Source organism: Chiloscyllium plagiosum, chromosome 34, assembly GCF_004010195.1.
Source record: "Chiloscyllium plagiosum isolate BGI_BamShark_2017 chromosome 34, ASM401019v2, whole genome shotgun sequence".
NCBI lineage: Eukaryota > Metazoa > Chordata > Chondrichthyes > Orectolobiformes > Hemiscylliidae > Chiloscyllium > Chiloscyllium plagiosum.
Genome location: NC_057743.1, coordinates 18,916,816 through 18,933,804, shown reverse-complemented (window position 1 = coordinate 18,933,804; position 16,989 = coordinate 18,916,816). Strand labels below are relative to the sequence as shown.

The window sequence follows — 16,989 nt, the reverse complement described above, 5'->3', positions numbered from 1 at the left end:
CATTCTGCTTTTTCTCTGCTGGCCACAGAAACGTCTGTCAGTACCTCTGACTACAGAATCCTCTAACACAATTAATCTCTTGGAAGCTGACGTACCCCTCATTGCATTAGAGCCAGTCTCAATACCAGAAACTTGGCTGTTTGTGCTACGTTCCCCTGAGAATCCATCACCCCTACATTTTCCAAAACAGCATACCTGTTTGAAATGGGTATATCCACAAAAGACTCCTGCACCAGCTGTCTACCTTTCTTATCCTTCCTGGAGTTGACCCATCTATGTGACTGTATCTGAGACTTTGCCCCCTTTCTATAACTGCCATCCATCACATACTTTTGCTGTTGCAAATTCTTCATCACTTCTATCTGTCTCCCCAACCGATCCACTGGATCTGATCAGATTTGCATCCAACAGCATTTATGGCAGATATAATCCCCAGTAACCCTTAAACTCTCTTTAAACTCCTACATCTGACAAGAAATACATATCACTGCAAAGGCCATTTTTGCTCCTTCACAATCTACAAACTCAGAAAATAACACCATCTTATTCCTCTACTAACACTGCCCCAGGTTAAATTAATAGCTATGGCTTATATTTTAAGTTTAATTAAGAGACTTATCTCCAAAAACATATAATCAAGAAAGAATCCACTATACTCACTACTGCAGCCTTTCTTTTGGACAGACTTAAAACAATTAACTTGTCTGATTCTGTGCTGTGAACTTCGCCCAACAGTTCCTCCAAGATTAGTTGTGAATTTCACTGTTTGTTAATTTTCCCAGATGCACTCTGATGTCCAGCGACACACGAATTCAAACAGAAAGGCGATAACTGTGCAGGTTCTCTCTCTCTCTCTCTCCTGCACTGTCCTCACCATGTGCTTCCTTTGTCTGCTCTTCTCCCTTTTGAAACTGCTGTTGTTTTTGACTTTTTTTTTCCAAAGTTCCAAAACAATGCAACAGCGTATAAAACAGTAATTGCTGTTCCTGGAGTTCAAGGAAATCACCTCCAACACCTAAAATACCTCAAAAAAAAGGAGCAGCTCTTACAGCCAGAAATTTTTCCCATTCTCCATCTTGGATTGTGTGTAGGAAATACATTCAGGGTGTTTAGGAAGGATCTGATAGGATGTACCTTTTTTATCACCGGTCGCTATCGAAGTCCAAGCCACAGAAAAAAAAGTCCTTCCGCCCATGTATCTGTGCAGGTCAAAAACAAACATGCAATATATCTTGATCTTTCTAAGTTGTAATGATGAGGTACTCCACCAACTTATTTGATGGCCATGAAACTATCCAACAGGATCTAACATCTCCTTTTCCTGCAGAGATTTTAAGGGTGTTATGTACAGACCACTGCCTGACGAACTTGTGGTAATAGGTCATAGAGTCATAGAGATGTACAGTACGCAAACAGACCAGATATCCCAACCCAATCTAGTCCCAACTGCCAGCACCCGGCCCATATCCCTCCAAACCCTTCCTATTCATATACCCATCCAAATGCCTTTTAAATGTTGCAATTCTACTAGCCTCCACCACTTTCTCTGGCATCTCATTCCATACACGAACCACCCTCTGTGTGAAAATGTTGCCCCTTAAGTCTCTTTTATATCTTTCCGCTCTCACCCTAAACCTATGCCCTCTAGTTCTTGTTTTTCAAATGTTTAAAAACTGAATTTAACTTGCACCATCTTCCATTTTGGGAATTGAACCTGTGCACCAAGAATATTAGTCTAGGACTCTGGATTACTAGGGTGGTATAATATTTTTCATTGTAAGCCTTTCCATGGGAAACAGGTGAGACTGAATGCATTGTTCTGCAGCAAACAGGTGAGGCCCCTCTTTCACTGCTCAGAACCTCAGCAGATAGCAATACTTGCATACCAAGAGTTCACAAATGACCTCCCTGCCATGATTATCCTCCCTTTTATTCAGTATTCAAAGCTACTTCGTAAGCAACATGTCCACTCAAGAGTGTGTAAATTGTTGCAGTAAGAGATCTGCATATCAGGGGACAGGGAACTTTCTGCTTTATACAAATTTAATGCATTCTACTACTTCATAGTTACAATGAGATGGGGAGTGAGATGCCATGTAGGAAGATCTAAAAGATGAAAGCTACATGTTAATATAGAATGGGTAATAACATTATAATTTTATCATCATTATTGCAAAGTTTATTTTTTGCTCTTTGTTTGCATTTCCCTTTTAATGAAGCAACATGGTGATTGCAATGTGAAATATGTGCTTTGGAAAATTTCACAATGCAATGTTTGTTCCCTAAGTTAAGGTTTACAGAGTTGAGCTATAACCTTTAAACAAAAGGTCAGCTTTAGTCACTTAATTTGAATTTAACCCTAAAAGTTCTTGTTGTTTTTCCTCCGTTTTCTCCTCTCCCCTTGGGGACCTGGGTGCAGTGGTCACTCTTCAAGTTTTACAGAGTGTAGGCTGACTACTGGAATGAAAAGCATCTCACCTGAACCATTCTTGACTTCACCACATGCAACTAGGAGAAAGTGAGGACTGCAGATGCTGGAGATCAGAGCTTAAAAAGCTCTGAAGAAGGGCTTATGCCGGAAACGTTGATTTTCCTGCTCCTTTGATGCTGCCTGACCTGCTGCGCTTTTCCAGCAACACATTTTTAAGCTCTTCACCACATGCAACCACAACTGGATAATGATCAGCATTTTTATTCCCTTTCAAGAGAACCATTAGCTGTTGTAACACATACCATTGTCCAAGCCAAGATAAGCATTTTCACCAGAGACTAGGTACAGTTCCCAGGCCGTTACCATCTTTATGGCTCAGCTTGACCAAAACCATACTTTTTAAAGATAGTTCATCTCCCATCCTTTTCTTTCTACTAGAGGAATACACAGTTTGTGGAATTAATCCTGTTATTGAGGGGATCTTTCTAAGTGCATAGAGATAGTGGAGACAGAACATAAGACTAAGCCAACTCTGAGAGCTGTAATCTGAAATTCAAAATCTAAAAGGATGGTGAAAATATATTCAACAGTTAAATTCAAAAGAGAATTGATTAATATTGTTATGAAGTTGAAGGCGTGTACTGTGCCTTTAAGAGAAAGAATGCTATTCTGAACTGAGGGCTGACGAGCATCTGCGATGGTAGATAGCAGTCTCAGATTATACTGGAAAATTGAAAATATTTAACATTTGGCTGTGAAATGGATACCTGAGTTTGTTGCTGTTTTGATAACGATTCAAATTTAATCAAATCAGTTTAAATTATGGCCCAGGATACTAAAACCCAATCGAGTTTAAATTTGGTGTTTTGCAACATCAAACCAATTAGATGATCCGATGTTGGGGATATAAAAAAAGGGCAGGCATTTCAAAAATCAGGCAGAGCAATTGTGATCAACACAGATCCAAGAAATTAGAAAACATTATCCATCAAAAGTACCTTTTCATATGAAACGTATTCACATTAAAAAGAAGGAAGATGACACAGGGAGGTCTTCAGCCGGAAGAAGACAGACACCAAAGACAACAGCTGGTGTATGGTTTTGAAATTAAGTTGATGTAATTTTAATAAGTTTTGTTGGAACAGTATATTTTTACAGAGTTGGAGGCATGTAATAAGCAGTTAAGAGAAAGGGGGGCTTAGAGTTGTGAATAGTTGTTTAATGTTCACTTTCAGAGTTAAAGAATACATTGTTATTATTTTCTTTAAACGGTGGAATTTGGGAGTTCTCTGTCACTCACATTTTAACAGATTATGAGGCGAGATGAGCTTTTCTGGGTGTTTGGTTTAATTAACATTAGGGTTCACCACAGTGTTGTAACAATATTCAAACCAAAAAAGCAGTGGAGCTATTGTAAAAGAGCAAGGAATTAGGAATAATTAAGTAGTTTGACCAACAAGCCATTAATATCATAGTGGGCCAAATGGCTTATGATTTGAAGAGGCAGTACCCAATAACTCCTTCACCATTTCAATCCAGCTTGCCACTGTTTACAGGTAGAAACATCTTCCTAAACAGCTTCAGCAAATTCCATGTCAGCCAGAAGTCCAGTTGTTAGATTTACCTTAACAGCACCAAAATTGGATTTAAAATGCATATCAGTTGGCAAAACATCACAACTAGTGTTGAACAGGGTTCTTTGCCTCAGAGAATAGGAAGTTGCTAGGATCCTCGATTATGTCAGATACAACTGCTTCCTTTGCTGGTGGAATGATAAGAAGTTAAATGGCAATGAGTCTGGTTTTCTGTTCCACTTTCGATCTTAGTGATTTCTATTGGTCCTATAGTGATTTTTGGATTTATGTTATACTGGAGTGAAATCATTGCGATGAACATTGAGTGAATTCTACAATGGTTGGGCAGTCTCCTTCCAGACAATAATTAACCCCAATGTATTTTTGATATAAGGTTAAGTTCATGATTCTAAAGATTAAGATCCAAAACTTTATTCCATTATTTGTGGAGAATAGATGGAGTGAGGCATCAAAAGGTATTTAAAAGGAGAAATAGTTCCAGCCAGCACTAACTATTAATCCATGTTAGCTTGGTACAAGTGATACAAGTTGAAGATGTCTTCAATTTTGCAAATATGGACAAGAATAACAAAGTGATGATTTTAAAACAGTGAAGATGCAGGAACAAGGAAAAAAACAGATACATTTCGAGCATAGGAAGTTTAAGACAGTAAAACTCAAATAATAGTGATCTTAACCGTGTCAATTGAATAGAGAAGGACTGAAGAAGTCATAATTCAGGAGAGCTTTCTAAAAACAGGGGGTTTTCCAAAAAAAACTGCAGATATTAGCTTTCTACCAGTTGGACATTTGTGCAATATTTATCTAGAACCATTTACCAGAACAGACAGCTAGGCTCTTTCCTGGTAATACTGTTGAATATTAACTACATTGTGTGTTCATGCATAATATTAGCTGTTGTTGAAACGTGCTGCTGCTGCTGAGAGAGGGAATATTCTAGATCTGTTGCACCAGAGTGGAGTTTCATTAAGCATATTCAGTCTAGCTCTGCAGCAATAAGGTAAGTGCATTTTAGACTACCAGAGTATTTGGTAAGGTGCTGGAAAAAGCATAACATCAAATGGGATAAAGGCTAATTTATTAGTTTGGATAAAGGATTAGCTAACTAACAAAAAGCAGCGCGTCAGAATAAATGGGTCTTTTTCTGGTTGGCAAACTGTAACTAGTGGGATGCCACAGAATTTGCACCTCATGCTCCAACGATTTACAAGCTATAGTAATGACTTGGATGTACGGTTAGGATGTACTAACCCAAATTTGTAGATGAAACTAAAATATGTGGGAACCTAAGTTGCAATTAAGATCTTGTAAGATAAAATAATGTAGGTTATGTTTTAGCTGTAATTAACAACAAGCTTGTTTGAATTGTATTTATTTCAGATACTTCATAGTTTCTCTATCAGATGCTTCCATTTATCTACAGTTTAAACTTCAATTCCTAAACATATAACCCACATTTGTAAAATATATAATTACATTTTCACAACACTCTCTAGCAATCCAGTTGCGTTATCAAACATCTTTTCTGCTTTTGGTGTGAACCTAGCAACTGCAGCTAGGGCCTTCCTTATTCATAACTTACATGGTCAAATTCCTTAGTATTTAGCAATATTTAATTATGTTTCTGCAGCAATTTTACTATATCCCTAAATTAACTTGCCTGCTGTTAACAATGTTGACCCACAATGATTTCTGTTCAAATCGGGTTATCCAAAGAAGGTCATTTCTTCCTATTTCCTAAAACACTGTAACTTCTGACAAACCCACAAGAATCCAAGAAGTCTGCGTTCCTCCAGCTGAGGACTCTTACACATTCAACACTCCCTTATTGTGATTGGTAGTCAAGCCTTCAGCTAAAAGTCTGGAATTCTTCCTGCCATCTCTCCTATTCTGCTCTTCGTTATAGTCCTGTCTCCAAACTTTCCTCTTTACCCAAGCCTTTGCTCATTTATCCAAGACATTGGAATATTTCAATCTTTACAGTCCTGTACAAATACTACTGTTTCTGTTTGTATAGGTTTTAGAGAAAGGCCATGTCGTGGAAGTATGTAATTTTCACCTTTTTGTCGATTGTTGAGGGATTCAGCTCCTGTCCAAGCGTCTGCACCTGTCACTGGACTCATAATAATTTAACAGTGGATTGTGGAAGTGCTGGACTCAATTTCATTCCGTTGGATATACCCACAGATGTGAACGTTCTGAAACTAAGAAATAATTCAATTCAATTGGAATCAAATTCCTTTCGAAATACACCTGATCTTCAAATTCTCCATCTTGAGATGAACAATCTCTATTTGCTCCCTCATGATTTATTTGCATGGGTTCCTCGCCTAAGAGGGCTTTATCTGTATAAAAACAAGTTGTCCCACTTGCCAGAAAATATCTTCAACAATGTTCCAAATCTGGAATACCTCTTGCTCAATGGAAACCAGTTAGTCAATATTTCTGATCAACTTTTCCTCCCTTTGAAGAATCTCAAGACGTTAGTTCTGTCCCACAATCATCTCCAAGTGGTTTCCCCACATATCTTCCTGGGTTTGGAATCATTGAAAGCATTGTCCCTGGCATTCAATCATCTCTCTATTCTTCCAGAGTCAATTTTTGAAAATTTGCATAATCTCAGAATATGTTCCCTCAACAACAATAGATTGGAATCCCTTCCCAAGAATGTCTTTCAAGGTTTGCGAAATCTAACCTGGCTAACATTAGCAAAGAACGCCCTCTGGGAGCTACCCCCAAAACTTTTCAGCCGCACGCCACTCCAAAACCTCTATCTGAATGGCAACAAACTGGAGGTGCTGCCTACAGGCATTTTACATTCTTTAAAGGTGAGACAAAATGATTTTTTTTTAATCTTTCACTGAAATATTCCAATAAAAAGTAGACGTTGAAGGGGGTGATTCACCTGTAACTGCCCTTATCTTCCTTCCCCACACCACTGCCCAGATGAAACACGCTGGAGTGGGATGCTGTCATAAAGGAACTTGTTTTTATTCTGTGGGGATTTTAATGCTGCTTATTTTCAAGGAGGCTAAAGCACTCTCCTAGATCATATGAGAATGTCTTTCATGTATTGCTCAACTGATATTTTACAGTAACAGGAAATGTAGACATTGCACTGCATTATGTATTATCCAACTAAGATGGAGCTTGTGGGCCAATCCTTTTAAGTCTTCCGAGTTTGCTTCTAAACTAAACTCAATCAGTTTACTTGCTGTATCCCAATGCAAGCTTCACTTCTGAAAACGTCTGCTCTGGCTTGATATAATGACTGCCAATAACTCTGGTAGCTTCCCAAATGACTATTTGTAATTGAACCTTCTTGAGTGTTGGCTGACAATTGTTGTGTAAGGGCATCAGGACTCTGAGATGTCATGGAACTGCACATCACTGAGGATAAATGACAGCAGGGTAAGATAGTTATATTAGGTAAGAACTAATCTATGAGTCAGAGCCTGGTATATCTATGATTACCACATACAGCAGTGTTTGGTAATAATGTATGATCAATAGCATTACTTTGAAATCTAAGCCTGAAGACAATTGTTTACATTGCTTTCCCCTTGACCAGTCTGTCATGCATCCAACTTCTTAGTATAGTATCAAGCCACACAATAAAAAACAGACAAGACCAATTATGTTGTCATCTAACATTCAGACATGCACAGTTACCAGTTACCTACCAGTTCGGATTACTGGATAGTGATCCACAACACAAGAGCACTGAAACCAACTTACCATCAGCCCAGCTCCAACCAGGTAACTCAGCACAAATTGATGATTTAACTTAGGGCTTGCTGATTCTAATTGGCCTAGCTGAATCACTGAATGAATTTGCTGGGAAGTGATGGTTTTTCATCTAATCAGAATGTCTGCATGATTTAATGTACAGAAACAGGAAAAAAAATCAAGTAGTTTGGAGTTCATAAAGGAGCTGGTCTTTATAGTATAACATTTAGATGACACTTAATGAGTTTTATATGTGCTTTCCAGAACCTTACTTACTTAGATCTACATGACAACCAGCTGGAGTTGGTGCCTAATGGAATGTTTGAACCACTGGTTAATCTGAACTCCATCAGGTTGGAGCAGAATCCCTGGAGGTGTGACTATGGGAATAGTTATCTTCGCTGCTGGATCAAACGTCACTCAAACACCGTCATGAGTAAAAATATCAACAAACCTGAATCTGTAACCTGTCACTCACCAGAGCATCTGGCAGGAAATGCCATGGTGAATGTGACTGCTGAAGAAATGGGCAAGTGTCAAACTTTGGAGCTCATTACTTCACATTAGCAAGGTCATTGAAAATAACAATCATTTGATGGTGAATGAATATTCCTGAAACTGTAATGGCATTATCTTATGTCTGTGACTATTTTGCTTCCTTTTGCAGAATTACATTATTAATCACACAATATCACAGTCTTGCTCATATCGTAGTGCAACCATTTGAATGGTGTTAGGGGTGGGCATTGAAATACTTTCCTCCCAGGTTCACAGAGCCTAGCTATATCAATTTTTAAGTCAGGCAATCCATGGGGTTAGATGCATAGTAAATGTCTCTCTGGGCCATATTCTCAGACCTGTGTCTGCAGCAAAATAAGATTCTCCAGTCTCGGTATGCTGCATTTCACTTCGAGCTGCTTCTCAATTGTCTTCACTTCTTCCAAAAATTGAACATCCAGCTTAAACAATCAATTCTTATATTAACCGAAAGTTGGATCCTAGTAACAGAAATCATTGAGGTAGAAACCTCGAAATAGCTCCTTTGCTGAGCAGATCCTGCTCTGCTCTGTGTGAAAACTCCTGCAACAGTAAGGACCTGAGAAGCAGGGAGTAAAATGAGGCTTGTGTCTGGATATTGTGCTAGAATTAGATTCATGTAAATCATGTTGGTCATATGATTCTAACACCAGTAAGTCAGAAGACACCAGTCTAGACTAAGTCACTGAAGAGAGAGATTTTAGATACGACATTACAGAACTGTATTTGATAACCGACTATTTACCAGCGTTAGTAAAGGAGTGGTTCAGTACATAGGAGTTGAAGAGTCTTTATTAATGATGGTCAGAAGTCACACAACACCAGGTTTTAGTTCAACAAGTTTACTTGAACTCACAAGCTTTCGGTGAGTTGCTCCTTCCTTCGGTGAAGATTTCAAATGAACCTATTGGGCTATAATCTGATATCATGTGACTCCTGACCTTGTCCACTCCAGTCCAACACTGGCACCTCCATTGAACTCAAGTCAGTCAGGCATAACAGTCCATTGGCATCTCTGGTACAGACTTTGCCATCACCTCAACCTATTGATAATGTAGAAGGTACACAATGATGCCTGGATTGGGAACTCTGGAAATGTCAGTTTCAGCTCTCCAGAACAGCTGAGGCTTACACATAGCACCACCAATTTCAGCACATTTTTATATGCTACAGGCCTAATAGCTGATGATCTTTTGGACACTTTGTCCGAACAAAGTCCACTGATCCATGTCTTGTAGACTTGAGATTAGGCCAGTCAGTCTTGTAGGTCAATTGCAGATTTCAGATGTCCAGACCTGCCGGAGATATGGAAGACTGAGTGGCTGTTCCATGACTGACATCCCTGGGCATTCAGAAGAGTCTTACCCAGGTCGAATGCACTGTACCAAAAGTGTTTTTAGAGGAGTGATTCATGGTACAGTGAGTTTTCACATACCAGCCTTCCTTCATTCACCTCATCTATGGAGTTCTGCTATCAGCTTTCTTCCTAATTAACAACCAGCAACTGGGAGACTGGCATATTCGTTTTCATGAGTTCCTCATCACATTTAGATTTTTAATTTCCTTCAGTAGCTTTTCTGTTAATGAGTTTGTGTAAATATTTAGTGTGTTATTTAAGTAGTAATTACTTTTTCATTTGGACCAATATTCACTTACTGTAGCTCCTTCCACCTCCCAGTTTCATCAGCGTCTCAGCTCATAACTGAATCAGGAATCTATTGTATCTTTTTTTAAATCCCTGATCCCTCGAAGGTTTGGAATTTTTACCAATTAAGTATTGAGCAGAGCTTAAAGCCAACAAGCATTTTTAGAAATGCCCAGAAAAGCTGGTAAGCAGGAAGAACATAAATGATACAACCTTAAAGTCACCATCACCTTACTCTCTCATTAGATAGAGATGATGATTTGACCTGAGGGTTATCATGCCTCAGGCAGAGAGAGAGGTTGAGAAGGAGAGCTCTACATGATAACATCAGCCAGTGCTGGAACTGAACTCAAGCTGTTACTGTCACTCTGCATTACAAACCAGTTATCCAGCCAACTGAGCTAACCAAATCCCTACTCATTACACTGAAATAAAAAATGGTAAATACACAGGCATATTCATTTAGAAAAAAATTATATCTTTATTTCAAAACTACACTTTTCATGTTTACAAAAGGATTGAAAACATGATAGTGACCTTGTGAACTGGAACTGTAAATTTTAAAAATTCCCTAGATTTTCTTTTATTTCAATTTCTATATCCATCAGCCCATCTTATAAAATACATTTGGCTTATTAAAATTCTGTACTGTACCATATATATTGAACACATGTAAAATGACACATTAGAAATGCAAAAAATGAAAAACCAGGATATAAACTGAACTCAATGACAAACAGTTTAGCACCATTTTGTGCATCACTTATATAAATAATTATGTTTCAGCACAGCGGTGCAAATTAATCCTGCTTCAACATTTAGCAGATATTCTGGTCATGTGTCCAATGAGCAACGGGGGAAGCTCAGTTTTATGATGCCAATTGCAACCTTCCTTCATAACCTTTGAATTCGTTCTGCTGTAAAATCTCATCGTTTATTTGTTCATCCACTTTTCATTCCTGACTAGAATATGTGTTTCTACAAACATTATTAGATATTAACAGTCTTTCTTTATACCTCTCAAATATCCTTTACACATATCCATTGACTGGTGGTTGTGGTGGGAGCAGGAGGGTCAAAGTGTTTGTATTTTCTATTTCAAAAGCACCTAATTCTTTGGATATCATGTGTTGCCACGTCCAAACTTCTGTTTATGCAACTTGATTTGTCTCTTCCATTCCAAACATCAGTAAATTCTACTATTTTACCAGGTCACATACTAGCTTTCATTTACCACAGAAATGGGTAGAATTTATGGATTTCAATTCATTATCATGAATAAAAGTTCCGAGTAACAAAAACAAAACTTGATACATTCAGCCAGCTAAGGAAACAGGTACCATGTGCTTGCTAAACTGTCAACCAGTCAACATGGGCGCAGTCAAGATCTCTGGCTCCCAAATTTGAGATTTAAGATGATGAATGATGACGATTAGATTTAAAGCTAAAATCAGGAAGCAAATCAAGAGTGGAAGAGAATAGTTCAATACTAAATTAAGTGAGTTTGAAGCACAGTTACTAACTTCTGCTAAAATTCAAATAGTCACACGAGAATGGGATGGTATGGCTGGAACTGTGATATTTACTAATGATTAAAGTTCATTAAAATTCTTGATAGACCGGATAGAGATATGAGAAAAATAGTTGAGTACAAGTAAAAATGCCACATTTTTGAAATAAGGTTAACATTTTTAAAAGCTTACAATTCACCAATCAAAACTGATCAATTGCCAATCATATTTTAGATGAAAATAAAGTGACAGGCTACAACATTTTGTGATTCTACACTCTGTTAAACGGCACACAGGCCAGAGGACTGAACAAACACACTGTCATATGACTACAATATACAATCAGAACATAAATAATAGTTAATGATGCTCGTGAAGCATTTAACTATATACTACTTATAATGATCAATGATTCTTTAAAATCACAACAGTGGTTATTTACTCAGTACAGCATTTTATGTTTGACTATGAATCTTTTCCTGGGGAAAAAAAGGGCTTGCGGAATTATCCGGAAGAGTTAAAGGGTGTTGCTTAGAACAAAACTAGTAAGCCAAGAATTAACAAAGCAGTCAGTACATTTTAGAATTTTGGTTTCTTCTGAAAATATCTTCATATCTCTGTCAAATACAGAATGCCTTTGTGTGCCTTTTCATGTTTACAAAAGGAGTGTTAATGTGAGTGACCTTGCTAACTGGAGCTGTAAATTTTAAACAAATCCCATGATTTTCTTTTGCTCCAATTTCTATATCCCTCAGCAGCAAGCAGCAGCAAAACTTGCAGTATAGGCTTGTTTTTTGTTGTTGTCACAATGATTTTATTCCATGTGCCGCTTCAAGTCACGTGGGCAATGCAGAAGCTTCAGCTTTTCCAGGCTGCCATCTGGGCCACTGATCTCAACTACAAGACTAGAACATACACCTGGAATGCCTCACTCTCCAATCGCCTCTTCTTAACCTGTAGAAAAATGTGTTGTCTGTTCCAAGAGCTTTGTTTGGAACAGAAACTGCAAGCATTCAACTTCAGTGGCTTTTGATCATGCTACACTATTAAATTATTCTTACATTACAGAATTCACCAGAACAGCTTGAATTAAAACAATCAAACTGGATAAAATTGTCACCATTGTTCTGTATTTAAAGGTTCTGGTCATCTGCAGACAAGTTAAAGTTTGCACTCTTACATTTAATATTGTGCATATTGGTATGAGGGGAAGCTCTAATCTCACTTTTAAAAACTAACTCCCTCATTTTATAACATTAACATATTCAATCCTTTAACACTGTTAGAATTATGACACCCTCCATGGCAATGAAATCTCATTTGTAGAACTGTAAAACCTAGCAAAGGCACAAGGCTTATAGTGCAGGGTACCATTCTGGATAAAAGGGAGCAGCATAAATTATGAAAAAGTAGTGTGTGACTCAGCTTGTAACATCACAGAAACAATCCATTAAAAATAGGGAGTATGTTTAGGGAGCGGCTCTCACCACTTGTGACAAATCCACATCCAATTAATTCATTGATAAATGCTGATCAGAGCATAATAATTATTCATTTTATTTGGAAAATACCAGTTTGGTTTATTTGATAGCATTCACATTGTTCAGTCAAAAGGGGTAGGTTTAAATCCCATTCTAGGACGTCTACATGTAACCTAGTCAGATCCTGCAGTGCAGTATTGAAAGACTGCTGCACTGTTGGATGTCTTGACCTCCAAATAATATATGACAATAAGCTGCTTCCCATGTGCTCAGATGGATACATAAGGTTTCATTTAACTCATTACTGAATCAGGATTTGTGCAAAATGGGTGCTACATCCAGCTAAGTCAAGTACACCTTCGAGGTTGTTGGGAAATGCTTTATGGCTCTGCAAAAGATTTGCTCGAATGACAAATTGATGGCACTCCTTTGTGTTCTAATGGTTTGTTTAATCATGTAGAAACTAGAAACCTGTGTAACAAACAGATCAGTTAAAGTAAATAGCAGCTGCTCATGAGTGAATTGCTATCCTCTGTACAATGACACATTCAAAAAGAATCCAAGTTAATTATTAATGATCGAGTTGCAATGGCAAGATCAACAGTCAGCGACTTGTTTGTATTAAACAAAGACTAGTGTTCCTAAAGTCATACATCAGAGACTTTGATTCTCCTTCCCCAATTCCTGGCAGTGCACAACACAGATATATACTTGCTACCCTTATCACACTTGAAAACAAACTACTGTAGGTGCAAATCAAAATATATTGCAATGCTTTCATTATTACTCAATCGATCAACACAGGTTGGATGCTGGTTAATATTAAATTCTTGAAGGATACTGCCCGCCAACTCTAGTCAGGGCATTTTGCTAAATAAAGTTGCAGGAGCTTAGAATGGTTCCTAGCTATAACACCCTCAGTTTTTCACCCAACCCATCATGCAGTTATTTTCAGTGATGCAGTGACTGTTTTGTATTTCTTAAACAAAATTGCCAGTCAGCAGATTTATACACTTCTTTTTAAAGTCAACTTGAGTAAATGACACTGCATGTGCCCGATTCAAAAAGGTCACTTGTCTTTTATTGATGTCACTGAAGCTTCCTACAGAATTGAGCATGTTCAGAAATCAAAAAGCGTGTACTCTGAAGTTAACACTAACTGAAGCTGCACTGTTAAATGTGACATGTTTGTGTGTTGCACTCTGCAGCATTATTTCAGGACCACAACTTTGAAAGTCTGTTCAAAATTACATTTTAAACAGTTGAATCCTCCGACTATAGATTTATAAACAAAGTGGACACAAATAACGTATAGGCTAAATGTTAAGATCTGGACTGAAAAGAGTTTTCTTCTACTTGGAATGTAGAAGAACCTGAGTTACTGAATTTAGATGGAAAATCAAAACAGAAATCTAATTGTATGCAACCACATATAAAAGACTTTTCTATGAGAATGACAAGATTATGTAACAAATATGTACACAAAATTTGATCAACTTCACAGGAAGCCATTTAGACTTTGTCACTGATCCTATTCTAACAATCTCTTGTTCAGTTTCATCTTCCTTATATTCTTTAGTGGGTGGCATGGTGGCACAGTGATTAGCACTACTGCCCCACAGGGGTTCAATTCCTGCCTCAGGCAACTGTCTGTGTGGAGTTTGCACATTCTCCCTGTGTCTGGGTGTCCTCTGGGTGCTCTGGTTTCCTCCCACAGTCCAAAAATGTGCAGGTTAGTTGAATTGGCCATGATAAATTGCCCATAGTGTAAGGTGAAGGGGTAAATGTAGGAGAATGGGTCTGGGTGGGCTGCTCTTCGGAGGGTCGGTGTGGACTTGTTGGGTCGAAGGGCCTGTTTCCACACTGTAAGTAATCTAATCTTTCTTTCATTATTTACCTAACTCTGTTTTGAAATCTCTTACCTAGTTTCATTTCAATAACCACTTTAAATATCTTATGAAAATACTACAGTATGTCTATTCTCCCAATTTTTGCTTAGATAGGTACTCATGTCACCTCCTCTTTGATCAGGGAATCTTGCATTACTTACTCTGTCTCTTTGCTGGCTATGTAGAACAGTCCATCTTCCGTAGTTACACCAGCACCACTCCCCACCTCTTCCTCTGCTACAATGATGACTGCATTGGCGCCACCTCGTGCTTCCGCGAGGAGGTTGAGCAATTCATCAACTTCACCAACACATTCCACCCCGACCTTAAACTCACCTGGACCATCTCTGACACTTCCCACCCCTTCCTGGACCTCTCCATCTCAATTAATGACGACTGACTTGACACTGACATTTTTTACAAACCCACCGACTCCCACAGCTACCTGGATTACACCTCTTCCCACCCTACCTCCTGCAAAAATGCCATCCCGTATTCCCAATTCCTCCGCCTCCGCCGTATTTGCTCCCAGGAGGACCAGTTCTACCACAGAACACACTAAATAGCCTCCTTCTGTAGACACCGCAATTTCCCTTCCCACGTGGTTAAAGATGCCCTCCAATGCATCTCATCCAAATCCTGCCCCTCCGCCCTCAAACTCCACCCCTCCAACCGTAACAAGGACAGAACCCCTCTGGTGCTCACCTTCCACCCTACCAACCATCGCATAAACCACATCATCTGACGACATTTCCACCATCTCCAAATGGACCCCACCACCAGGGATAATTTTCCCTCCCCACCCATTTCCGCCTTCCGCAAAGACCGTTCCCTCTGTGACTACCTGGTCAGGTCCATGCCCCCCAACAACCCACCCTCCCTTCCTTGCACCCTCCCCTGCCACCGCAGAAATTGCAAAACCTGCGCCCACACCTCCTCCCTCACCTCCAACCAAGGCCCCAAAGGAACCTTCTGCATCCATCAAAGTTTTACCTGCACATCCACTCATATCATTTATTGTATCCGTTGCTCCCGATGCGGTCTCCTCTACATTGGGGAGACTGGGCGCCTCCTAGCAGAGCGCTTTCGGGAACATCTCTGGGTCACCTGCACAAATCAACCACACCGCCCTGTGGCCCAACATTTCAACTCCCCCTCCCACTCTGCCGAGGACATGTAGGTCCTGGGCCTCTTCCACAGCCATTCCCTCACCACCCGACACCTGGAGGAAGAACGCCTCATCTTCCGCCTCGGAACACTTCAACCCTGTGGCATCAATGTGGATTTCACCAGTTTCCTCATTTCCCCTTCCCCCACCTTATCCCAGCTCCAGCCTTCCAGCTAAACAGCCCTCATGACCTGTCCTACCTGCCTATCTTCCTTTCCACCTATCCACTCCACCCTCCTCTCTGACCTATCACCTCCATCCCCACCCCCATTCACCTATTGTACTCTTTGCTACTTTCTCCCCACCCCCACCTCATTTATCTCTCCACTCTGCAGGCACCCTACCTCTATTCCTGATGAAGGGCCTTTGCCCGAAATGTCGATTTTCCTGCTCCTCGGATGCTGCCTGACCTGCTGTGCTTTCCAGCACTACTATGATCTAGACTCTGGTTTCCAGCATCTGCAGCCCTTGTTTTTACCTAAATAACTGGTCATAATCTAACATGCTTCCATGTAAAAGTTAGCTTTAAGAACTATGTAAACTTGAATATAGTTTGGAAACAAATTAGGTTTCAGTACCTTTTTTGTAACATGGGAATCAAGTTAATGCTTGTTTTGTTCCGACAATCTTGGACCGTCAATTATTTTAAGCTTTGACACCACTTCTGTAACTTGAATTGAAGCTTCTCTAGCATGAGATAATTTCACCTTTTCAAACTGGACCCCAGCCAGGTTCATCCAGTCAAGTTTAATTGTACATGGAATGAGTAGGGATTTGGAAAAAATACTACTTCTATTCACCCTACCTATGTTTAATCAGCTTTTAATAGGAATAGGAATCTACAAGGTTCTTGAGAGCTTATAATACTCCACACCTTGTTTATCCAAAGCTTGTAAAACAGTAGGCACCATTTATTGAGTACAGGACATTGGTTAGGCCACTGTTGGAATATTGCGTGCAATTCTGGTCTCCTTCCTATCAGAAAGATGTTGCGAAACTTGAA

The 16,989-nt window shown here is 39.2% G+C and overlaps 1 protein-coding gene across 1 annotated transcript; it reads left to right on the top strand.

The window, feature by feature from the left end:
- Positions 1-4,907: 4,907 nt before the first annotated feature.
- Positions 4,908-12,556, top strand: LOC122540253 (leucine-rich repeat transmembrane protein FLRT1-like). Its single transcript, XM_043675695.1, has 3 exons — positions 4,908-5,026; positions 6,044-6,854; positions 8,020-12,556. The coding sequence occupies exons 2-3, from the start codon at positions 6,060-6,062 to the stop codon at positions 8,320-8,322; spliced, it is 1,098 nt and encodes a 365-aa protein (XP_043531630.1). The 5' UTR covers positions 4,908-5,026; positions 6,044-6,059; the 3' UTR covers positions 8,323-12,556.
- The last annotated feature ends 4,433 nt before the right edge of the window (positions 12,557-16,989 follow it).